Here is a 26,267-nt window from a genome sequence, read left to right as displayed (position 1 = left end):
CCACCTAGAACACAGGAAGAGGAGGAGGAGGATGATTGTTTCAGCAGCATGGAGGTGGAGCCTAGCACACAGCATCAACAGCAGCAGTCTTCAAGGGATCATTTACAGTCCCAAGGAACACGTGGACTTTTACGTGGCTGGGATGAGGTGGCTGCGGATCCTGTCGTCCTCAGTGACCCAGAGGACTCTGCCCCGAATGCCTCTGCAAACCTACGCTGCATGGCCTCCCTGATCCTGCAAAGCCTGCGTAAGGATCCTCGTGTACGTGCTATCAAGGAGAGGGATCATTACTGGCTGGCAACTCTCCTTGATCCACGTTACAAGAGTAAGGTAGCGGACCTTATGTTGCCATCGCAGAGGGAGCAGAAGATGAAACTTCTGCGGGAGGCCTTGCAGAAGGGTCTGTGCAATGCGTTCCCAGAACCGGGGGGATTACCAAAACCTGGCCCTGGACAACGTCTTGCTGAGGCTTCGGTGAGTCAGAGAAGGAGCGGTGGAGAAGGTGGCCGTCTGACCGATGCGTTCAGACAATTTTTTAGTCCGCAGCCCCAAGGTCTGACCGGTTCCAGCAACCATCGCCAGCGTCTGGTTTACATGGTCCGGGGAATACCTAGCGGCAAGATCTGACTTGGACACCTTCCCCACGGGAAATCGTCTGGCTTACTGGGTCTTGAGTATGGATCACTGGCCAGAGCTTGCACAGTACGCAATTGAGCTATTGGCTTGCCCTGCATCCAGTGTTCATTCAGAACGCACATTCAGTGCTGCTGGAGGCTTTGTGACCGATAACAGGGTGCGCCTCTCCACCAACTCTGTTGATCGACTGACCTTCATCAAAATGAATCAGGCTTGGATCAACACCAGCTACCAAGCACCTGATGCTGATGTTACTGAATAAGAATTTTTTGTTGAAATGTCAGATCCCTTTGAGACTGCTGATGCTGAGTGACTGTCCTGTTATGCTGCTGATGGAATATCCTTCTCCTCCTCACTTTTTTTGCTGATAGCTAGTAAGAAATTTATGTTTTTCTGTGCTCCGCCACCAGTGCCTAAGGCCTAATTTTTCTGCCCCTGTTTAACAGGGGCGCCTAATAAAAATGTTTGATGCAATACTCTGCACGTGGCTCCTTGTTGCACTCCAATTAAAGATATTGGGAGGGGTTGCAGTGTTGTGTTGTGCCTAAGGCCTAATTTTTCTGCCCCTGTGTAACAGGGGCGTCCAATAACAATTTTTGATGCAATACTTTGCACATGGCTCCTTGTTGCACTCCAATTAAAGATATTGGGAGGGGTTGCAGTGTTGTGTTGTGCCTAAGGCCTAATTTTTCTGCCCCTGTGTAACAGTGGCGTCTAATAACAATTTTTGATGCAATACTTTTCACATGGCTCCTTGTTGCGCTCCAATTACAGATATTGGGAGGGGTTGCAGTGTTGTGTTGTGCCTGCGGACACATTTTTGTGCCCCTGTGTAACAGTGGCGTCTAATAACAATTTTTGATGCAATACTTTGCACGTGGCTCCTTGTTGCGCTCCAATTACAAATATTGGGAGGGGTACCCCATACATTTTCTAATAAAGGTTTTAACCCCTGATTGCCCCTAGAGTTAACCCTTTCACCGCCTATTGCCAGCGTCACTAAGCGATCGTTTTTCTGATCGCTGTATTAGTGTCGCTAGTGCCGCTAGGTAGCTAGTTATTTTTTGAGGTTCGCCCGCTAGGTTTTTATAGCGTTAGGTACCCCCATACATTTTCTAATGAAGGTTTTAACCCCTGATTGCCCCTAGAGTTAACACTTTCACCCCCTATTGCCAGCGTCACTAAGCGATCGTTTTTCTGATCGCTGTATTAGTGTCGCTGGTGCCGCTAGGTAGCTAGTTAGTGCCAGTAAAGCTTACACCCACGCGCAAAGCATACTCCCCCCCATATGTGGAATTACGCCCCAAAATACATTCTTCTGCTTCTCCTGAGTACGGGGATACCACATGTGTGAGACTTTTTGGGAGCCTAGCCGCGTACGGGACCCCAGGCCATAAAATGCCAAAATAGCACAAAAAAACCCCAAATGACCCCATTTTGGAAAGTAGACACCCCAAGCTAATTGCTGAGAGGGATGTCGAGTCCATGGAATATTTTATATTTTGACACAAGTTGCGGGAATATGACAAATTGATTTTTTTTTTGCACAAAGTTGTCACTAAATAATATATTGCTCACACATGCCATGGTTATATGTAGAATTGCACCACAAAATACATTCTGCTGCTTCTCCTGAGTACGGGGATACCACATGTGTGGGACTTTTTGGGAGCCTAGCCGCGTACGGGGCCCCGAAAACCAAGCACCGCCTTCAAGATTTCTAAGGGCATACATTTTTGATTTCACTCCTCACTACCTATCATAGTTTTGAAGGCCATAAAATGCCAAGATGGCACACAACCCCCCCCCCAAATGACCCCATTTTGGAAATAAGACACCCCAAGCTATTTGCTGAGAGGCATGTTGAGTCCATGGAATATTTAATTTTTTTGCCCCAAGTGATTGAATAATGACCAAAAAAATAAATTACAAAACGTTGTCACTAAATGATATATTTCTCACACATGCCATGGTTATATGTGGAATTGCACCCCCAAAATACATTCTGCTGCTTCTTCTGAGTACGGGGATACCACACGTGTGGGACTTTTTGGGAGCCTAGCCACATACGGGACCCCAAAAACCAATCACCGCCTTCAAGATTTGTGTGAGTGAAATCAAACATTTATGTCCTTAGAAATCTTGGAGGTGGTGATTGGTTTTCGGGGTCCCGTACGCGGCTAAGCTCCCAAAAAGTCCCACACATGTGGTATCCCCGTACTCAGGAGAAGCAGCAGAATGTATTTTGGGGTGCATATCCACATATAACCATGGAATGTGTGAGAAATATATCATTTAGTGACAACTTTGTGCAAAAAAAAATCAGTTTGTCATATTCCCGCAACTTGTGTCAAAATATAAATATTCCATGGACTCGACATGCCTCTCAGCAAATAGCTTGGGGTGTCTACTTTCCAAAATGGGGTCATTTGGGGGGGGGGGGGTTTTGTGCTATTTTGGCATTTTATGGCCTTCGAAACTGTGATAGGTAGTGAGGAGTGAAATCAAAAATTTGCACCCTTAGAAATGCTGAAGGCGGTGCTTGGTTTTCGGGGTCCCGTACATGTCTAGGCTCCCAAAAAGTCCCAAACATGTGGTATTCCCGTACTCAGAAGAAGCAGCAGAATGCATTTTGGGGTGCAATTCCACATATAACCATGGCATGTGTGAGCAATATATCATTTAGTAAAAACTTTTTGTAATTTTTTTTTTGTCATTATTCAATCACTTGGGACAAAAAAAAATATTCAATGGACTCAACATGCCTGTCAGCAGTTTCCTTGGGGTGTCTACTTTCAAAATGGGGTCATTTGGGGGGTTTTGTACTGCCGTTTTAGCACCTCAAGAAATGAGATAGGCAGTCATAAAATAAAAGCTGTGTAAATTCCAGAAAATGTACCCTAGTTTGTAGACGCTATAATTTTACGCTTATTGCAATTTTTTTTCCTCACTACCTATCATAGTTTTGAAGGCCATAAAATGCCAAGATGGCACACAACCCCCCCCCCCCAAATGACCCCATTTTGGAAATAAGACACCCCAAGCTATTTGCTGAGAGGCATGTTGAGTCCATGGAATATTTAATTTTTTTGCCCCAAGTGATTGAATAATGACCAAAAAAATTAATTACAAAACGTTGTCACTAAATGATATATTTCTCACACATGCCATGGTTATATGTGGAATTGCACCCCCAAAATACATTCTGCTGCTTCTTCTGAGTACGGGGATACCACACGTGTGGGACTTTTTGGGAGCCTAGCCACATACGGGACCCCAAAAACCAATCACCGCCTTCAAGATTTGTGTGAGTGAAATCAAACATTTATGTCCTTAGAAATCTTGGAGGTGGTGATTGGTTTTCGGGGTCCCGTACGCGGCTAAGCTCCCAAAAAGTCCCACACATGTGGTATCCCCGTACTCAGGAGAAGCAGCAGAATGTATTTTGGGGTGCATATCCACATATAACCATGGAATGTGTGAGAAATATATCATTTAGTGACAACTTTGTGCAAAAAAAAAAATCAGTTTGTCATATTCCCGCAACTTGTGTCAAAATATAAAATATTCCATGGACTTGACATGCCTCTCAGCAAATAGCTTGGGGTGTCTACTTTCCAAAATGGGGTCATTTGGGGGGGGGGTTTTGTGCTATTTTGGCATTTTATGGCCTTCGAAACTGTGATAGGTAGTGAGGAGTGAAATCAAAAATTTGCACCCTTAGAAATGCTGAAGGCGGTGCTTGGTTTTCGGGGTCCCGTACATGTCTAGGCTCCCAAAAAGTCCCAAACATGTGGTATTCCCGTACTCAGAAGAAGCAGCAGAATGCATTTTGGGGTGCAATTCCACATATAACCATGGCATGTGTGAGCAATATATCATTTAGTAAAAACTTTTTGTAATTTTTTTTTGTCATTATTCAATCACTTGGGACAAAAAAAAATATTCAATGGACTCAACATGCCTGTCAGCAGTTTCCTTGGGGTGTCTACTTTCAAAATGGGGTCATTTGGGGGGTTTTGTACTGCCGTTTTAGCACCTCAAGAAATGAGATAGGCAGTCATAAAATAAAAGCTGTGTAAATTCCAGAAAATGTACCCTAGTTTGTAGACGCTATAATTTTACGCTTATTGCAATTTTTTTTTTTTACCAAAGACATGTGGCTGAATACATTTTGGTCTAAATGTTTGACTAAAATGTTGTTTATTCGATATTTTTTACTTTTTGTTATAAGAAAAATCATTTGTTTTCAAAATATACGGTCTTTTTCCGTTTATATCGCAAAAAAATTAAATCGCAGAGGCAATCACTTACCATTAAAAGAAAGCTCTATTTGTGGGAAGAAAAGGACGCAAGTTTCGTTTTGGTACAACATTGCATGACCGCGCAATTACCAGTTAAAGCAGCGCAGTGCCAAATCGTAAAAACACCTTGGGTCTTTTAGCAGCATATTGGTCCGGTCCTTAAGTGGTTAATGGGTTATGTAGTCAACACAGGTGATTGGACACTGGTAACCCAATTAAAATTGAGTTCCACACAGGTGCACCGTGCACGGGCAATAGCAACCATGGCCCTCCCCCTCTCCATCTGCCTATATACAGTACAAAGCGTGCGCACGTGTGCATGCGCCGACCGTCATGGCGGCGCCCTAAGGCGAAGAGAAAGGAAAGCAGATCACTGGGGCTTCTTGGGGGGAACCCTGTATGCGTTTTTTGTGGCAGAGGCTGCAGCGGAGGAGGTGAGTGGTGTTTAACTGACGGACTTCACTGAGTGTATCCTGGATGGCTATGTAAGAATACACCAGGTATGTACTTATGCCCTCTAGTGGTGAAAACCAGAAAAGACATCCTACTCACAGAAGATAAAATGTATTAAAAAATTATCCATTCCTCTCTTATCCCCGCGGCAGGAAAGCTACTAAAAGTAGATCCAGCCTTCACCTATCACGGCGGGTAATGTTGTGCCAACCTTCAGGTTTACCATGGGTTCCTACTTAGAGGAACCTCATACCTGGACCTGTAGAAGACTCTGCCAGTAACTTTTCGTGCCACAATTGCATTAGTACACCAAAGCCTAGATCTCAGAGCCCAGACCTCCACAGAGAGACATTACAGGCAAACCTTGTTTCTTATTTACACAATATTGGCCAGAGGTATGGATCGAGTTATAGCTCCTTGGCCTCCACAGAAGACCATGAAAGGAGCTTTTTTTTCTTAGCACATGTTCAATGTGACCAACCACCATAGATACTGGAGAAAAAACTGAGGTACTCTCCATTTTGGAGGGGTTATCTATATATCTAGATGACGTCAATTTATGACGAAACGTGCGTCGGGAAGGTAGCGTGCTGACGCAAGACGTTTTTTCGTTCCGAGTGGACGGGCGTTTGATTGAGCAGGCCGGCTTTTATCTGTTTTTATCTTCGTTCTGTAAGTGTAAGTTTTTTTTACTATTAAAGCAACTAAGTCTACGTACTTCACCATGTGGGCAATATCATTCTTTTTATATATCTACTGACCACATTGTACCGGAGGATCTTAGGATATATCACCACCGCTCAGGATCCCAAAGGCCCTGGCTAGGGGTTTAGCTGCATGCTTTTACTGCACTATGCTCTGGTAAGCCTCCCATCTATAGGGTGTTTGGTGGTGGTGGTCCCTTGTGTCACAATTAATCCTATATGTCCTGGTCCTGTTGTACTTCACCATTGAGTTTTTCTTGTGACACGCTGCAATCCTGTGGATTCGTTTTGGGAAGTCTCAGCATCCATCTCTTCTTATCCCCCTGCGAGGATCATCAAAAGGCCCTGGCTGGGGTTTGCAGCCGCAAGTTTTTATTGCTTGCCATCTGGTAAGCCTCCATCCTTTTTTACTTTAGTGGTGTTGGCCATCACATATGCTTTCACTCTATGAACTTATATTCAACATTTGATTAACTAATTGTTATATATCTTCATAGATACACAAGGACTGAATTTACAATCTACATTCATGTGTCATATCTCCTTTTAAATTTGGGGCCTTTTCAATTTTATTTACCATTCTTCTTTGTATTAATTGATTGTTTAGTTTAATTTATTTTAATAGCGCAACTTCTCTTTTTCCCTATCTATATAAGGCTGCTGCAATTTGGAAACTCCTGGCGGGAAGAAGTTCAGGACAAGTGGGTTATCTCCACGGTGTCCTCAGGCTACATGCTGGAATTCAAAGAACTTCCGCCACCCTGTTTTCTGAGATCAAGAATTGCCAAAGATCCAGAAAAAATAAGGTCTTTGTTTTTGGTCCTGGAACACCTGTTGTCCCCAGAGGATGAGGGTTTTACTTAAATCTTTTCATGGTTCCAAAACCAAACGGTGATGTCAGACCTATTCTAGATCTGAAAAGCCTGAATCAGTTTCTGAACCTCCACTCCTTTCGCATGAAGTCAGCCCATTCAGTTGTCTCCACCCTCCAGGGAGGAGAATTCCTGGCATCAATAGACATCAGAGATGCATATCTGCATGTGTCAATATTCTCCACTCACCAAAGATTTCTAAGGTTTGCGGTGGATCAGCGTCACTTTCAGTTTGTGGCCCTTCCTTTCGGGGCTGGCTACAGTACCTTGAGTGTTCACGAAAATACTGGCCCCTGCCCTGGCAAGGCTGAGGGCACAGGACATTGCAGTAACAGCCTATCTGGACCATCTGTTGATCATAGATCAGTTCGTTGCACTCTTGGGCCACAAAGTGCACAGCACAGTGGAGTATTTGGAGTACCTAGGCTGGGTCCTCAATCTGGAAAAATCCTCCTCAAAAAAGTCTGGAGTATTTGGGCATGATTATAGACACATCCCAAAGCAAGCTACTACTTCCCGAGCCAAAGGCAAAGGCCATAGGAGACTTGGTCCGACTGATAAAGGCAAAAAAAAGGCCTTCCATTTGTCTATGCATGAAGTTATTGGGAAAGATGGTAGCCTCATTCAAAGCTGTCCCTTACGCCTAGTTTCACTCAAGGCCGTTACAGGGCAGAATTCTGTTTGTTTGAAACAAAGATGTTCAGGCCCTGGACCTTCCTATGATCTTATCTCCAAAGGTTCGCCAGAGCCTCAATTGGTGGTTGTTCCCCCAAAATCTAGCGAAAGGAAAATCCTTTACTCTGGTTACTTGGAAGTTGGTAACCACAGATGCCAGCCTTCTAGGCTGGGGGGGCAGTTCTAGAAGAGGCATCTGCCCAGGGGAAGTGGTCCGGACCTGAAAAGCTCCTACCTATCAACATTCTGTAGATTCGGGCAATTCACCTGGCCCTCAGAGTCTGGTCTTACAGACTGCAGGGTTGTCCTGTTCGGATACAGTCCGACAATGCTACGGCTGTGGCCCATATCAATCACCAAGGGGGCACCAGAAGTCTGGATGCTCAAAGAGAGGTGAATCACATCCTGTCCTGGAATCACATCCTGTCTGCGGTCTTCATTGGCAGGTGGATTTTTTAAGCCAGGAGAATGGTATCTACACCCCGACATATTTCAAATCATGTGTCACCCATGGGGTACCCAGATGTGGACCTGTTGGCTTCCCGGTTCAACACAAAACTGGACAACTTTGTGTCAAGAACATGAGATCCTTTTGCTCAAGGGTCAGATGCCGTGACACATTTTGTGGGATCGTTATTCTCTGATTTATGCGTTCCCTCCAGTTCCGCTTCTCCCACGATTTCTATAAAGAGTCAAGAGGGAAGGAAAGCCAGGGATTTTGGTCACCCCAGCTTGGCCCAGGAGACCCTGGTATGCAGAAATCGTAAGGATGGAAGAAGGAAGACCTTGGGTTTTCCCACTACACTCGAACCTACTATCACAGGGTCCAATATTCCATCCTGCCTTACAAAGTCTAAATTTGATGGTTTGGCTGTTAAGACCCACATTCTGAGAAAACGTGGGCTCTCAGGTCCAGTCCTATACACTTTGATTAATGCTAGGAAGCCAGCCTCCAGGCTCATCTACTACAGAATATGGAAGGTATACGTTTCCTGGTGTGAACCCAGAATATGGCATCCTAGGAAGTATGCCATTAATAGGATTCTTGCCTTTCTTCAGTTGGGCTTAAATTTAGATTTGGCCTTGAGCACTATCAAGGGCCAAATCTCTGCCTTGTATTCTTTCAAAAACTGCTTGCCTTTCATTCCACAGTCCGGGCCTTTGTTCAGGGAGCCTTTGTTCAGGGAGAAATTACCCTTTGAACCATTACATCATGCTTCTTTAAGTCTTTTGACAAAGAAACATGTTTTTCTCATAGCCATATCCTCAGTAAGGAGGGTATCGGAATTGACGGCTCTTTCGTGTAAAGAGCCGTATATGATTATTCATGATGACAGGGTGGTGCTGCGTCCTCATTCGACTTTACCTAAGGTGGTTTCAGGATTTCATCTGAATCAAGATATAGTCGTACCGTCTCTTTTTCCAGATCCGCAGTCTGCGGAGGAAGAGAGTCTACACTCTCTAGATGTTGTAAGAGCAGTAAAGGTTTATCTGCAAGCGATAACTCAGATACGAAAGACTGATTGTTTATTCTGCCACAGGGCCCAAGGAAGGGCCAGGCAGCGTCGAAATCTACTATTGCATGTTGGATTCGACAATCATTATTCAGGCCTATGGTTTATAAAAGAAGATTCCTCCTTTTCAGGTGAAAGCGCACTCGACTAGAGCAGTTGGTGCTTCATGGGCAGTGCATCACCAGGCCTTCATGGCTTAGATCTGTAAGGCTGCTACTTGGTCTTCGGTCCATACATTTACTAAATTCTACCAGGTAGATGTGAGAGGGTACGAGGATGCCGCCTTCGGGCGTAGTGTACTGCAGGCAGCAGTATAGATCCTGTGGCCCAATGATGGTCTTATTTCTGATCTGTGTCTCCCTCCCCTCAATTTTAGCATTGCTATGGGACCAGTGGTGTATTTAGGTTTTGTGCTGCCCTAGGCCTGACTAAACTCATGTACCCCCTAATTTAAATATGACCCATCCCTTCCTGTCAAGGGTCAAGGTCACACCCCTTGCTGTTTAAGACCCGCTCTGAAATGTTCGAGTGGGGACACTGATGGCATGGGGGGGGCAATGGATTCCCTTAATTTGAATAGATTTCCTCTGACTTCCTGTTTATCTATGGGGCAGGAAGTGAAGGGAAATCTCTGCAATGGGACAGGGATGGTAAAAAAATTGAAGCGGCGCCCCCCCCCCACGGTTCCCCAATGCCAACCGCCCATATACTGGAAGCAATGCGGCCGATTTTTTGGGGGCACTAGACTAACTTGCCTAACAGTGTAGCGCAAGCCAGCGGGGACACTTTCCGTGCTGCCCCCATGCAAAGTGCTGCCCTTGGCCTGGGCCTTTTTGGCCTAGGCCAGGATACAGCATTATATTGGACATACCATTAAGCAATTAAGGCTCTGTGTCCCGTGATGTATGAGCAAGAAAATAAATCATGCTAAAAATAGGATTTTTAAATACAGCTTACCTGTAAAATCCTTTTCTTGGGAATACATAACGAGACACAGAGCTTTCACCCCTCTTCGGAGTTAAACATGGGACACTTATTGCTTTGCTACAAAACTGAGGTACTCTCCATTTGGGAGGTGTTATATAGGGGAGGAACTCAATTTTAATTGGGTTACCAGTGTCCAATCACCTGTGGTGACTACATAACCCATTAGGTACCTAAGGCTTGGTGTCCCGTGATGTATTCCCAAGAAAAAGGATTTTACAGGTAAGCTGTATTAACAAATCCTATTTTTAACATACCAGCTGCTTAAGAAGGACCTGGATTTTCCTCTGAAACACATGGTGCAGGCTTAGCTGGCTCCCATGCGGTCTTTCTCAGTGGAGAAAGTGAAAGAAACTTGTAGTAGGAAGTGGAGCAAGTTCCCAGTGATATAACAGGAACTATGTAATAAACCAGGCATCACACTCTCCGTCTGGTATCGTCAGATGCCACTATTTAGTCCTCAGATGACAACAATAAAATGAGTTCAGAAACCGGTCTGAGGAACAACTTTGTCTCCTTGTTTCTATGAATCTTGGCTTCCACTTTTCTGACCTTTCCATCCTTACTTGGAAAGGTGCTGGTGATGAGACCCAAAGGCCACTCATTCCTTTGGGGCTGACGGTCCTTAACAAGAACAAGGTCTCCTCCTTTTAGGTTGGGATTGTTGTCTTGCCATTTAGTACGTGGATGTAAAGTGGAGAGGTATTGCTTCCTCCACCTGTCCCAGAAGGTATTCGCCAGACTTTGTACTTATCTCCACTGGGGCAGTATAAGACTTTAGTGGTGAAATTCCCATGGGAGCACTGATTACTCCTGTTTTCTGTGTAAGGATTGCTGCTAGTGTGAGTAAAACAGGCTCACCTGGGTCATTTGAGACTGAAGTTAGAGGTCTGGCATTGATGGCTGAGACCTCTGCTATGAAGGTTACCAGACTTTCATGGGTAAGACTTCTGGTCCCTATTTGCAGAAAGATAGATTCCAGAATTCAGCGGGCTATGCCTATCATTCTTTTCCATGCTCAACCCATGTGAGAGGAGTGAAGTGGGTTTAAAGTCCATAAACAGACCTGTAGGTAGATTCAGTAAGAGTTAGGCCGGCTTATCTACATACGCGGCGTAGGTGTAAATATGCGCCGGCGCGCTTTTGTTCCGTACCCACAGAACAAGATACGCCTGAAAATAGGCTTCCTCCGACCGACGCAACTTTTCTAAGCCGGCCTAACTTGGGCGCATATTTAGGCGCGACGCATCTTCCGCTCGCATTGATTTCCTATTTAAATATGCAAATTATGGAGATACGCCGATTCGCGAATGTAAGTGCGCCCGACGCAGGCTAAGCCCGGTGCGCGCATGTGTTATGTCAGGCCTAAAGTTATTCCATCAAAAAGGTGAAATAACTTAGTGGGAGGTCTGGAGGTGGCTCATCCGCAGGTGGCCCAGTCCTGGCAGGTGAAGGCTGCCTGGCCTCCAAAGCAACGGCTATTCGGCTGAGGAACTGGTTTGTTTGGGCCTGCATCCTCAGCTGTCGGGTGAGGTTAGCCCTCTCAGTCCACTGCCTCCGTCTCCCCTCCTCCTGTATGGCAGTGGTATTTGCCTTAACAGCCTCAATAAGGCAATTAACCTTGGTGACCAGGTTGGCAGTGGTGGCCTTCAGGTCAACCACACAGGTGGCTACTGCAGAGCTGTTGCAGCTCACCTCCTGCACTGCCTCCCTTGTTGTCCAGCATTGTCAGCCATCTTCTGGAGGTGCCCGGCAATATCCCCCATATGCTGGGTCTGCTGGCTTTGATCCAGGGCAATTTGGTCCTGGACATCCACCGCTACACCCCTTGTCTTCCTGGTCGCCTTCCTGGGGCCAGAAGAGGTGACTGAGCGGGTGTATAGGGGCGCCTTGAGGTGGTTCCCCTGCTGTTAGGTGATGCAGAGGGGCTTCCTATCATGGGGGTGGAGGTGTTAGAGGGCCCAACCATCAAAATGGACTCCTCAATGATAAGACCTGGCCAAGGTCCACAGAATCATCCAACACCACCTCAATAGGAGAGGTGTGGACAGTCCCCACCACCACAGCATCTTGGGGGTCTTCCTGATGCTCCTCGGATGATGTGGTGGGACGTCCACCGACACCAGATGTGCCCACCCCCTCCTGCACATCTGTGGATGACATAAAGCAGTCACATGTTGGGGACCCACACACTTGTCACATGTTCCCTTCCCCCACCCACACGTGCTACACACCAGATAGGAAATATAAAACACACTTACCTGTCCTCAAGACCTCTTCCCGGGAATCAAACCCCTCTACTCCCTCCACCTGCTCCCTATGCAGACACCAGGCCGATCCTCTTATCCTCCGGGGTCAGCTCAACATCACAGGGTGGCCCACCCCCAGTGCCAGTACGGTGTTTGTTGATTTTGACCAGCTTCTACCGCACACAAAGCCGCATGTCGTTGATTTTTTCATTTATGTCCTTTGCAATGCGGGGGACATTGCCAAGAGCATTGACCCGAGAGGCTATGGTGTCCAGGATCTCCTGCTTCCTGGCACAGGTGGTATTTCTACTTTCCGGACCATGGAGGAACTCATCAAACTCCTCCATCCCAGAGATGATGATAGCCCTCTCCTGGGCAGTAAAACATTTTTTTCTCTTGCTGACGGGAGCAGCCATCATACAGAAAAAAAACAACCTGGGGGCAAAATTACCACGCTCAGGGGGGGAAAGCAGGATGTAATTTTGCATCGGACGGACGCATGTCTGGCCGTATTTATGCGCTCGACGCAAGCCAATAGGCCGGCGTACAACGGGAAGTTCGGCCGACCTAGATGCGCGCATGCGCACAGGAAAGCACTCTGGCTTAGACATCACTAAGCATGCTCCGTTGAAGTTAGGCCGGGCGTAAGCCACTGCACCAAGCTCACACAATCATTTGCATAAGTTCACACCCACTTCCACTTACACCGGCTTAAGCCTCCAATTTTAGGTTCGGCCGGCGCACATTGGCGAGCAAGTGCTTTGTGAATCATCACCTTTGCTCTCTGGCTTATGCCGGCGTAGCGCATATACGTTGCGTTACGCCGGCCCAAATATGCGCCAATCTACTTGAATCTACCTATTAAATTTTCTTATATACAGTACAGGCATGTTAAAGTTAATCACATGGACAAAGAACTCTCCACCCACACATCACACAATGGGGGGGGGCTTCAATACACCTTCTCTTAGACAGTTGAGCTAATCATTAGTCATCCCCCAGATGTCCCATCTCCGCAATTAGAGGAGGTAATTACTACAGCTTGACAAGTCACATTCCACATACAAAACAGTTTCATTAGCATCACGCAATGTAATGTCTAGGAGCAGACGCAATTAACACCTCAAAAGCATGTGTCCCCCCATTGAATGAAAACACTCCATTTGGAGTCAGACTTTAACAACCTGTAAAATTCCAAGATATCCTGCAAAACATGAATTATCAGTAATGTCCCATCTCATGTAATTTATAATGAATATTTCCCAGTCACCCTATGCCCAAAAGGGACACAGGGTGAACCTAGACCCAAGAGTCATTAGTGATGCTGGAACAGGAGTACCCCCCATTCCTTCAAAAGTCTCTGGTTGTCACGGGTCATTCCGTTACACAAGGGTCTGTCAGGAGTCCAGAAACTCATTGACCTTTTATACACACACACTAATTACAAGCAAACAGATCACAAGTGTGGATGGTTACCTTTATTAGCCATTCAAACCCTTTTGTGTCAACATGTGTGCATGTTATCAGGCCAAAATAACCAGGGTATGTAAGCTTTTGATCAGGGTAATTTGGGTAGTTTCTGTTGTGATTATGATTTAAAAAGAGTAAACACAGTTGATTGATAATAAATAGCTTCAGCCAAACACTAACCATGAGTGAATGAAAAGTTTTTGTGTTATCACTCTAATTCTCTGAGAAATGGCCAAGAAATCATAAATCCTGCCGGGGTATGTAAACTTATGAGCACAACTGTATGTAAAAATAATGTTGCCTTCTGATGTAAATCAATAACATTCCACATTCACAGTCAATGTCAATTATTATTAACACCACCCTGATGATCCCCCTGAAAAGATGACCTCAGTTAAGAAGATCCACTCCCACCTCAGTCCATTGCTCGGCAGTAGGGATGAGCTTCGCGTTCGATACGAACGTATGTTCGACCCTAACATCGGTCGTTCGATCGTTCGTCGAAACTCGAACAAAACGGGTCGTTCGTGCCAAATTCGAGTGACGCAAAACGTCCCATAATTCACAGCGGCGTTGAGCGCTGATGATTGGCTAAGCATGCTGTATGTCCCGCATGCTTGGCCAATCACAGCGCGCAAAAAAAGAAGAGCCATAATTGGCCAAAGTCAGGGTGGCTTTGGCCAATTATGGCTCAGGGGGATTAGTACACGCCCCACACTATAAAAGGCAGCCTGCACGGCGGCCTCGTGTAGTGTGTTACGGCTTTGTGAAAGAGAAGAGCAGTCAGACAGAGAGAGAGAGAGATAGATAGAGACACAGGGGGCCGGATTCAAGAAGCAACTGCGCCTGTGTAACCATAGGTTACACCGCGCAATTGCTTACTTGCCCCGGTGTAACAAGTGCTCCTGATTCAGGAACCTCGTTACGCCGACTGCAGCCTAAGATCTGCGCGGCATAAGGCTCTTATGCCCGCATATCTTATGCTGCATTCTTGCGGTGGACGCTAGGTGGCCTTCACGTTGTGCTCAGTGTATAGTATGCAAATTGCATACTAACACCGATTCACAACGTTGCGCGAGCCCTGCGTACGCAATTTACGTTGTTTACGTACGGCGGTTTCCGCGCAAGGCTGCCCCTGCTATTAGCAGGGGCAGCCCATGTTACGTATACCCGTCGTTCCCACGTCGCGAAATTCGCAATTTTACGTACTTTGCGTAAGTGAATTGTGAATGGCGCTGGACGCCATTCCCGCCCCCTACGGGATCATTTAAATTGCGTGCTCCTGCGCCGGGCATTTTGCAAGGGCAGCGGAGCAAGGGCAGCGGAGCAAATTTGCGGGGGCGCAGGGCAAAAACTTTGCCCTGCGCCTCCGTAAATAATGGGCAATTCTACCTGAATCCGGCCCAGTGTCCTTTCTACCAGATAGATAGATAGATAGATAGAGCAGGAAGGCTAGTCAGTATAGTTAAATCTACAGTTTGTAGAGAATATATTCACATCCCTAGGAGTTGTCAATATATTTATAAACTGTATAGCTCAGCTAGATCCGCTATTAGTATCTGTCAGGCAGGAGATTGTTCTTCATGCAGTGCTCCAACGTGTTGTATTGCCTGCATTAGGGATTAGCTTAAACTATGTACTCTGTGTTATTCAACGTGTGCTAGTTAATTGCACATACACGCATTACCTGTTACTGCACGTGTGCAATTTATTCGCACAGAAACACAGTCGCTGTTAATGCAAGTGGGCTATTGAATTGCACAGAAACGCAGTCGCTCTTACTGCGTGTGTGCTGTTTAATAGCAACTAAACGCAGTTGGTGTCACTGCGTGTGTGCTGTTACATAGCACCTGAACGCAGTCGCTCTTACTGCGTGTGTGCAGTTTACTAACACCTGAACGCAGTTGGTGTGACTGTGTCTGTTTTGTTACATAGCACCTGAACGCAGTCGCTCTTACTGCGTGTGTGCAGTTTACTAACACCTGAACGCAGTTGGTGTCACTGCGACTATTTTGTTACATAGCACCTGAACGCAGTCGCTCTTACTGCGTGTGTGCAGTTTACTAACACCTGAACGCAGTTGGTGTGACTGCGTCTGTTTTGTTACATAGCACCTGAACGCAGTCGCTCTTACTGCGTGTGTGCAGTTTACTAACACCTGAACGCAGTTGGTGTGACTGCATCTGTTTTGTTACATAGCACCTGAACGCATAAATATGGCTGGAAGTACAAAGAGAGTCACGAGGGCAAGCAGGCTCTGCATCTAGAGGTAACGATGGTGGTGGATGTGGTGCATCCTCTTCAGCACGTGGCCGTGGCCGCTCGTCCTTTTCGGGAGCTGGCCGTGTTGAGCCTCAACATGCAGAGAAATTAGTGGAGTGGATGACCAAGCCATCCTCATCCTCCTCATCCTCTCTCACACAGACTGATCATAGTTTGTCTGGCAAAGCAGCTGCCAAGGCATCCTCTTCCCTCTGCACAATGGCATCACACAATCCTTCCCTAGTCCCACCGTGTCCTCCTGAGAAGTCCCCCGAACTGTTTCAACACAGTGTTGGGTACATGCTACATGAAGATGCGTGGCTTTTTGAAGACTCCGATGACGGAACACAGATAGAGGAAGGCATTGATGTGAGCCCAGGGAGAGGGGGTGGCCTAGAGGGACAACAATCTGGGAGTGATGTTCCCCCAGCTGGAGCATACTGCCAGGTTGTCGACAGTGATGAGGAGGGAGGGGATGATGAGGTCACTGACTCTACCTGGGTGCCTGATAGGAGAGAGGAGAGAGAGGAGGAAGAGGAAGAGGAAGAGGAAGGAGGCACAGGCACATCTCCAAAGAGGCAGGATGCCCTCCAGGGGTCAGCTTAAGGGCAGCACACCAACTGCATTACGTGGCACTGCTGTGTCTCAACGGTACAGCAAAAGTTCTTTGGTGTGGGCCTTTTTTGAAACATGTCCATCAGATCGTACCTTTGCTGTTTGCAACATATGTCTCAAGCGTATCTCGTGTGGCCAAAACATCACCCGCTTGGGCACCACATGCTTGTCCAAACATATGTCGAGCTGCCATGCAGCTCGTTGGCAAGCATACCAGAAAGACCCACACCAAAGACCAAAGCATACCTCCCCTTGCCCTTCTGTGACCTCCAACCCCACTAGACCCCCAGTCCTCTCTGAAGCCTGCACTGAAGTTGTAGAAATAGGTGTGTCACAACCTAGTAGTGGTAGTACATGCGGGCAATCTACTGATAGTACCAGACAAATTTCCCTACCCCAGCTGCTGCAGCGCCGAAAGAAGTACACTCCCAGCCATCCTCATGCCCAGCGGTTGAATGCTAGCTTAGCAAAATTGCTAGCACTTCAACTGTTACCTTTTCAGTTGGTAGATTCTGCCCCTTCCGTGAGTTTGTGGAATGTGCAGTACCTCAGTGGCAAGTACCCAAACGCCACTTTTTCTCACGGAAGGCGATTCCGGCTCTCTACCGGCATGTGGAAGGCAATGTCCATGCCTCGCTGGACAGGGCGGTCAGTGGTAAGGTGCATCTTACCACTGACTCATGGTCCAGCAGGCACGGACAGGGACGTTACCTATCTTTTACGGCCCATTGGGTGACTCTGCTGGCAGCTGGGAAGGATGCAGGGCAAGGTACAGTAGTTTTGGAGGTTGTTCCGCCACCACGCCTACAAAACACTACTACTGCTTGTGACACACCTCTCTCCTCCACCCCCTCCTCTTCTTCCTCCGTGGCCTCTTCCTGTGGTGATGTTTCCTCAGAACCAGCCGTGCTCCGTAGGCGTACGAGGGGCTATGCAGGAATGCAGGCCAAGAGATGCCATGCAGTGCTAGAGCTGGTGTGCTTGGGAGACAGGAGCCACACTGGGGAAGAGGTTTTTTCAGCTCTGCAGGGGCAGGCTCAGAGGTGGTTGACGCCACGCCAGCTGAAGCCTGGAATGATGGTCAGCGATAATGGCACCAACCTCCCCTCTGCCCTGCGACAGGGAAAACTCACCCATGTGCCCTGTTTTGCGCATGTTCTCAATTTGGTGGTGCAGCGGTTCTTGGGCAGGTTCCGGGGCTTACAGGATGTCGTGAAGCAGGCCAGAAAAGTCTGTGTGCATTTCCGGAGGTCATATAATGCAACTGCTCGGCTGACAGACCTCCAGAGGGAATACAACCTGCCCAAGAACCGCCTAATCTGTGACATGCCCACCAGATGGAACTGTACGTTGGCCATGCTGCAGCGGCTGCACACGCAGCAGAGGGCCATCAATGAGTACCTGTGCCAATATGGCAGTAGAACTGACTCAGGGGAGCTTGGGTTTTTCGACCACGGGCCAGGTTTTGGTAATCCCCCCGGTTCTGGGAACGCATTGCACTGTCCTGTCACCATTTGAGGAGGCCACGAGGATGGTGAGCAGTGACACTGCATGCATCAGTGAGACTGTCCTGCTTATTCACATGTTGGAGCACACCCTACGTGGAATAATGGACAGGGCCCTTGAGGCAGAACAGAGGGAGGAAGAGGAGGACTTCCTTACCTCTCAAGGCCCCCTTTATCCAGACACTGTTCCTGCTTGCCCACCTAGAACACAGGAAGAGGAGGATGAGGAGGAGGAGGAGTATGATTGTATCAGCAGCATGGAGGTGGAGCCTAGCACTCAGCATCAACAGCAGCAGTCTTCAAGGGATCATTTACAGTCCCAAGGAACACATGGACTTTTACGTGGCTGGGATGAGGTGGCTGCGGATCCTGTCATCCTCAGTGACCCAGAGGACTCTGCCCCGAATGCCTCTGCAAACCTACGCTGCATGGCCTCTCTGATCCTGCAAAGCCTGCGTAAGGATCCTCGTGTACGTGCTATCAAGGAGAGGGATCATTACTGGCTGGCAACTCTCCTTGATCCACGTTACAAGAGTAAGGTAGCGGACCTTATGTTGCCATCGCAGAGGGAGCAGAAGATGAAACTTCTGCGGGAGGCCTTGCAGAGGGTCTGTGCAATGCGTTCCCAGAACCGGGGGGGGATTACCAAAACCTGGCCCTGGACAACGTCTTGCTGAGGCTTCGTGAGTCAGAGAAGGAGCGGTGGAGAAGGTGGCCGTCTGACCGATGCGTTCAGACAATTTTTTAGTCCGCAGCCCCAAGGTCTGACCGGTTCCAGCAACCATCGCCAGCGTCTGGTTTACATGGTCAGGGAATACCTAGCGGCAAGATCAGACTTGGATACCTTCCCCACGGAAAATCCTCTGGCTTACTGGGTCTTGAGGACGGATCACTGGCCAGAGCTTGTACAGTACGCAATTGAGCTCCTGGCTTGCCCTGCCTCCAGTGTTCTTTCAGAACGCACATTCAGTGCTGCTGGAGGCTTTGTGACCGATCACAGGGTGCGCCTCTCCACCGACTCTGTTGATCGACTGACCTTCATCAAAATAAATCAGGCTTGGATCAACACCAGCTACCAAGCACCTGATGCTGATGTTACTGAATAATAATTTTTTGTTCAAATGTCAGATCCCTTTGAGACTGCTGATGCTGAGTGACTGTCCTGTTATGCTGCTGATGGAATATCCTTCTCCTCCTCACTTTTCTTGCTGATAGCTAGTAAGAAATGTTGTTTTTCTGTGCTCCGCCACCAGTGCCTAAGGTCTAATTTTTCTGCCCCTGTGTAACAGGGGTGCCTAATAACAATTTTTGATGCAATACTTTGCACGTGTCTCCTTGTTGCGCTCCAATTACAGATATTGGGAGGGGTTGCAGTGTCGTGTTGTGCCTACAGACACATTTTTGTGCCCCTGTGTAACAGGGGCGCCTAATAACAATTTTTGATGCAATTGTCAGGATATAACTTACCGAAGCCAAGATGCCAAGGGCGGCTCACCTTTGCGACCTGATGCGATCCGCCCTCTGGATTTTGGGACAGAGGGTAGGACGCAACAGGAGGCACCGGGACCAGTGGCAGGAGGAGATCCAAGGTAAACCGGAAACTGGATCGCAGAAGCACACTGGAGACTGTAGCGGATGACACAGGAAACAGTCCAAAATAGCAGGTGCACACAGGGAACAAGACTGAAGGAAAAACCAGGAACAAGCCGGAGTCAGGGGCTGAAGCAAGCGGTGTATCCAAAAGTCCAAAGCCGAGGTTCAGGGATTACAGAGATCAGAGAGTCCAAGTTCTAGCCGGGGTCAAGGTAAACAGAAGGCGATAATCCAGGAAACAGGCCAGGGGTCAGGTAACGAGATATCCAAAGAGTATTCAGCAGCAAGGTAATCCAAAAAGCTGTTTCGAACCAGCCATTTGCAAAGAGGAAGGGGCTGGCTTAAATAGGCCGCTCAGGCCACTGATTGGTCCAAAGTAGCACGAGTTCAGAACCAGGCTCCGACTGACAGCAAGAAGAATAACACTGAGCAGTGGCTCAGAGGCAAAGACCTGGACCAGCAATGGAGAGGTCCTGGGTTCAATTCCACCCAGAGCCAACTGGGGGACGACCACGCCTTGCTGTCTGTTTGGCACGGTAGAGATCCTGACAGCAATACTTTGCACGTGGCTCCTTGTTGCGCTCCAATTACAGATATTGGAAGGGGTTGCAGTGTTGTGCTGTGCCTACGGACACATTTTTGTGCCCCTGTGTAACAGGGGCGCCTAATAACAATTTTTGATGCAATACTTTGCACGTGGCTCTTTGTTGCGCTCCAATTACAGTATGTTTGAGGGGTGCCCTTTTTTCTACAATTTTGCTTTCACAAAAAATAATGGCCCCCCCCACCACCCCTAAAATAATCGAGATATTGTTGCCACACAGCACGTGCGCAAGCAGTATTAAATTACTTTGTTCTTATAATAATTTCATGTTGTGCAGGGACATTTCTAAACACGTGCCACTACTATAGACACACAGCAGGTGTGATATTTGAAGGAATTTTTCATTTTTTTTTTCACTTTTTTTTTTTTTTTTTTTTTTCAAAATCTTTTATTCATTTTTTTACAAAACAGTACAATTAATACAACATAAAATCAATATACAGACTAACATATATGGTCTCAGAAAGTACCCTTTTCATTGAAAAGATATAAAAAACTATATCTTCTTCTACCAATATTATGTACTACTCCTGGATTTCTCCATCATTCCACCCCAGGGCCAATCCTTCCCTTTTCACTCTCCAAGGGAGATACCCAGGAATAGGACCACACTACCTATACCCACATTAAATGGAGGGGGGAGGACATATAAAAGAGAGAGAGAGAGGAGAGAGAAAAAGAGAGAGATGGAGAGGGAAAAAATAAATAAATAAAAAAAATAAAAAAATAAAATAATATATGAACTACCACATAGGAAGGAGAATACAACTAAAAAAACATTTTCTCCTATATTGTAGAGGGGAAAGAAAAAGAGAAAGACAACACTTTCCCCTGTGTTGTGAAGAGGAAAAAAAAACCACACTGATTCCGACTAGGATATAGTGAGAAGTGTAGGGGTTAATCCCCTTATTGTGTATTTACTTGAGTGTACAAAACCAGGAGGGGGTGTAAAAAAAAAAGAAAAAGGAAGAAAGACACTAAGTCCCTCTAAAATACAGTGAAAAATATAGGGGTTAATTCCCCTAATTGTGTATTTACTTAAGTATAAGAAAAAAAAAAGAAACACTAAGTCCTACTAGAATGTAGTGAGAAATATAGGGGTAATTCCCCTTATTGTGTATTTACATGAGTGTACAAAACCAAGAAGGAGTTGTAAAAAAAAGAAAAAAAAAAAGAAAGACACTAAGTCCCTCTAAAATATCGTGAAGAATATAGGGGCTAGTTCCCCTTATTGTGTATTTACTTAAATATACGAAAACAAGAAGGAGTTGTGGAGAAAAAAAAAAAAAAAAGGGAAGACACTAAGTCCATCTAGAATATAGTGAAAGGTGTAGGGGTTAATTCCCCTTATTGTGAATTCACTTAAGTGTAGAAAAATAAGAAGGCACGAGAAAGAGAAAAAAAAAAAAAAAAAGAAGAAAAAAAAAACACATAATCAGAGAGGGAATAATACAATTACCCCTATGTTGTGGGGAAAAAAAACAAAAAAAAAAGAAAAATAGAGGCACAAAAAACATTCTATTATATGGGCTATAATTTTCCCCTATTGTGCAAATTACCCACGTTTTGAAATATAGACCCCCACCACCGAAAAAAAAAAAAAAAAAAAAAAAAACAAGCGCGAGGGGAGGAGGGGACCCTATAAGGGTTCCCATCAACGGTCTCCTCTATTCCCCTCCACTCACTCCCTCCTCACCTCCCCCCTTCCCTCCCCCTAGCTCTTAAGTCCCTCCATCCCCTCCAGGTCATTTCATATCTTGGCCCAGACTCTACCTGAAAGGACCACAACTCCTCCATCACTTTAATTTTATCAATTTCTTGGAGCCATTCCCCTATCAAGGGTACTGTTTTTTCCCTCCAGTTCCTAGGTATTAGTGCCTTGGCTCCGTTCAGTAGGAACGGGACCAAGGAACCTCTATATTTTTTCCTGGATATACTCGTAGTGTGGAACAAACATTCCCATGGATCATATCTTATCTCATATCCACTGATTTTTTTTATCAGACCTAGTATCTCCCGCCAATATACCTGTATGAGGGGGCATTGCCACCATATGTGGGCATGAGTTCCCTCCATCCCGCACTCCCTCCAGTATAAGGGGGACGCCTCACTATTCATTCTGTGCAGTTTAATTGGTACATAGTACCATTTAGTAAGTAGCTTATAATTGGTTTCTTTTACTTTTGCATCCATCGTTGTAGCCTGGACATATTCTAGCACCTGTCTCTTCTTCTTATTGGATATAGTTTGATTAAGTTCTATTTCCCAGCTTTCTATCATTTTCAATTTCCCTAACTCTATCTTGGTTTTTTTTTTCACTTTAAGCATCATTAAAATCGCTGCTCCGGAAAAACGGCAGTTTTTTTAAAAAAAATTTCCATTGATACATGTTCCCTGGGGCAAGACCCGGGTTCTGAACGACGTTTTCCAACATTAAATTGAATATTGGTCTTTAAAATTAGCGTTTTTGAATTTGAACGTTCGAGTCCCATAGACTTCAATGGGGTTCTAAATGTTCGCGCAAACCCGCGGTCTGTTCGAACGTTCTGGTGCAAACCGAACCCGGGTATGTTCGGCTCATCCTTACTCGGCAGCTGCTAAATGTGAACATACAAGCCAGTGATACTGGTTGATTGCAATAACCAAATATATGGTCATGACTATATTTGGCCAATGACATCACCTTGGATGCCTTACATCTTGTTCACATCTGAAAGAAGTCTGTCTACAGCAAGAAAATGTAATTTAGTGGCTGTATTAATACTGCCAAAAAAATAAGTGACTTTAGCTGCAGCAGGTGATTTACTAAAGGCATACAGGCTGTTTTCTTTGCAAAATAATTTTCCCTTTGTACAAGGGGTAAAACTCTGCTGACCACTATTATCCATTCTTCCGATGCTAGAAAAATATTATTTTTCTTCATTTATTGTGCAAGAGGAAGAATTTGTAAGGGTGGTTAGCATGTATTTTAGTTATTCATAAACTGTAGTTAGGAGTTTGCTCATTTAAGATGTTTGGCGCACTTAGTCAGCAAAATAAATATCCTCAAACAAACTGGAGGTAAGTGCCCCTTACACAGGGCTGGACTGGGACAAAAATTTGGCCCTGGACTTCTTTCCTGACCGGCCCACTTTAATTCAATAAAATGCTGCCCCCACCCCCCCGAAAAATCACGCCCACCAAAAGGCCCCTACATCCATTATTGTATATCATGAGAGAGTGAGAGAGAGGGGAACGAGAGAGAGAGAGAGGGTTGAGGGAAAGGGAGGGTGAGTGTAAGAAAAAGAGAGTGAGTGTAAAAGAGAGGGGGTGAGTGTAGGACCCCTTTTTACACTGAGGTGTTTTTTAGGCGCTTTTGGGCGCCTGTAAAGCGACTGAAAAACGCTTCCGTTGCAGTCCCAGTGTGAAAGCCTGAGTGCTTTCACACTGGGGCTCTGCCAGGGCGTTAAAAAAAATTCCTCCAAGCCGCATCTCTGTTTTAAAAAACGGCCCACTGAGCCATCGGCCCACCGGGAAACTCCCTGTAGTCCCTATGGCCAGTCCATCCGTGCCCTTACACCATTGGTTGTCATTCATGAGTACCCACATACTGTAACATCTTTGGTCAGCGGTTAGTGCACCACACTATTAGGCTTCATGCACACTGCTGCTGTCAAATGTCCGTTTTACAAGCATTTGATTTTTTTTTCTGCACCTAAACGCCCCTGTTATCCTATGTGTCCATGCACACATAGGCATTTATATGTACTTAGGTGCAGAAATCTGAATGCACCAAAATCACATTCAGGAGAGGAGTGTTTGGACAGAAAGAACTTCGAAACACGCCCATAATCATGTAGAAGCTCCTAAACGCTAGGTGCATTTATTCATTTAAGTGGCCAGAATAAATTAATATTCTGGCAAATGAAAGGCCGAAGGCTTGAGGCACCTAAACATGGCTTTAGGTAAATTCTAAATGTTGATTTTCTCCTAACAGAAGAAAGGAATTCAGAAGAGCCAAATGTGCATGAGGCCTTAGGAACATTGGTGCTCAGTGGTCAGGGCCAATTTTGTTGATGTTTAGTAGGAACTCCGCAAAAAAATAAATCATTGGTTACTTACATGAGACAACTTGACTTACATGACTTTCAGGTCTAGTCAGGTCATGTCATGTCTGAGCTATGCAGACATTGTCAATATTATTCTGCCCAGCACTGCTGCTATTATTACAGCAGAGCACGCCACTTTGGCAGAGGTGTAAGCTAGACAAGCAGAGGTGTGGTTAGACAGGCAGAAGAATTAGGACATGTGCCTCAGGTGCCTAGCTCTAACACCACCTAAGTTTAGCCTACTTTTTTGACAAATATTGTTTTTTTATTTCTTTAATTTATGCATTTTGGTATATTTGTTAATATGTATTAATTAATTTATGTTTGTATGTTTTGGTTTTAGGTTCTTTTTCACAATGCTGGTCCTTCATTATTTGCTTGTGCTTCCCTTTGCAATTCCAATCGCTTGTAATCGTTGCCCTCAGGTTTGTGTTTGTGACAACTTAAGACATTTTGTTACCTGCACTAACAAAAACCTGTCTGAAATCCCTATCTTTATACCTCAGGTAAGTAAACATGCCTTATAGCCTATATAGTATAAAATGGATTTCACTAGATTTGTAAAAGTTTGTTTCACTGCTTAAAGTGGAACTTTACGCATAGCAACTTACATAGTTACATAGTAGGTGAGACTGAAAAAAGACCCAAGTCCATCAAGTCCAACCTATGTGTGTAATTATATGTCAGTATTACCTTGTATATCCCTGTATGTTGTGGTCGTTCAGGTGCTTATCTAATCGTTCTTTGAAACTATGGATGCCTCCCGCTGAGACCACCACCTGTGGAAGGAAATTTCACATCCTGGCTACTCTTACAGTAAAGTAAACTACATAGTTTATGGTTAAACCTCTTTTATTCTCATTTTAATGAGTGGCCACGTGTCCTGTTAAACTCCCTTCTGCAAAAAAGTTTTATCCCTATTGTAGGGTCACCAGTAGGGATGACCCGAACCCCCCCCCCCCCCACGGTTCGGTTCGCAGCAGAACATGCGAACAGGCAAAAAATTTGTTCGAACACGTAAATACGTTAAAGTCTATGGGACACAAATGTGAAAAATTAAAAGTGCTAATTTTAAAGGTTAATATGCAAGTTATTGTCATAATAAGTGTTGGGGACCTGGATCCTGCCCCAGGGGACATGTATCAATGCAAAAAAAGTTTTAAAATCAGCATTTTTTTGGGGAGCAGTGATTTTAACAATGCTTAAAGTGAAACAATAAAAATATTCCTTTAAATTTCGTACCTGGCGGGTGTCTATAGTATGCCTGTAAAGCGTGTTTAGAACAGTCCCTGCGCAAAATGACATTTCTAAAGGAAAAAAAGTAATTTAAAACTACTCGCGGCTATAATGAATTGTTGGGTCCCGGCAATACAGATAAAAGTCATTGAAAAAAATGGTATAAAAGATGTGTCACCGGAGCTAACAAAACTTAATATAGCCGGATTCACATAGAGGGCGCATCTTTTGGCCGTACTGCATATCATATGCGCTACGCCGACGTAACATAGAGAGGCAAGGCCAGTATTCACAAACCACTTGCTCCGTAAGTTACAGCGGCGTAGCGTAAATGGGCCGGCGTAAGCCCGCCTAATTCAAAGTAGGCAGGTAGTGGGCGTGTTGTATTAAAATGAATCGTGACCCCATGTAAACGAAGCGACGAATGAACGGCGCATGGGCAACGCATGCTCAGAATCACGTCGAATATACTCCCGAAGATACGCCAGCTCAATGCCTACAAC

General features: G+C 45.7%; 1 protein-coding gene across 3 annotated transcripts in view; it reads left to right on the top strand.

Moving 5' to 3' along the window:
- CHADL (chondroadherin like) overlaps positions 1-26,267 on the top strand; it is a 549,464-nt gene that overhangs the window by 75,826 nt on the left and 447,371 nt on the right. For all 3 annotated transcript variants that reach the window (XM_040359603.1, XM_040359602.1, XM_040359605.1), the window contains one exon: positions 24,872-25,034. In XM_040359603.1, coding sequence (XP_040215537.1) covers positions 24,885-25,034 — 150 coding nt within the window. In that variant the 5' untranslated portion in view covers positions 24,872-24,884. The remainder of the gene's footprint in view (positions 1-24,871; positions 25,035-26,267) is intronic.

Source organism: Rana temporaria, chromosome 7 (assembly GCF_905171775.1).
Source record: "Rana temporaria chromosome 7, aRanTem1.1, whole genome shotgun sequence".
Taxonomy (NCBI): domain Eukaryota; kingdom Metazoa; phylum Chordata; class Amphibia; order Anura; family Ranidae; genus Rana; species Rana temporaria.
This window is presented reverse-complemented; position numbering and strand designations above follow the sequence as displayed.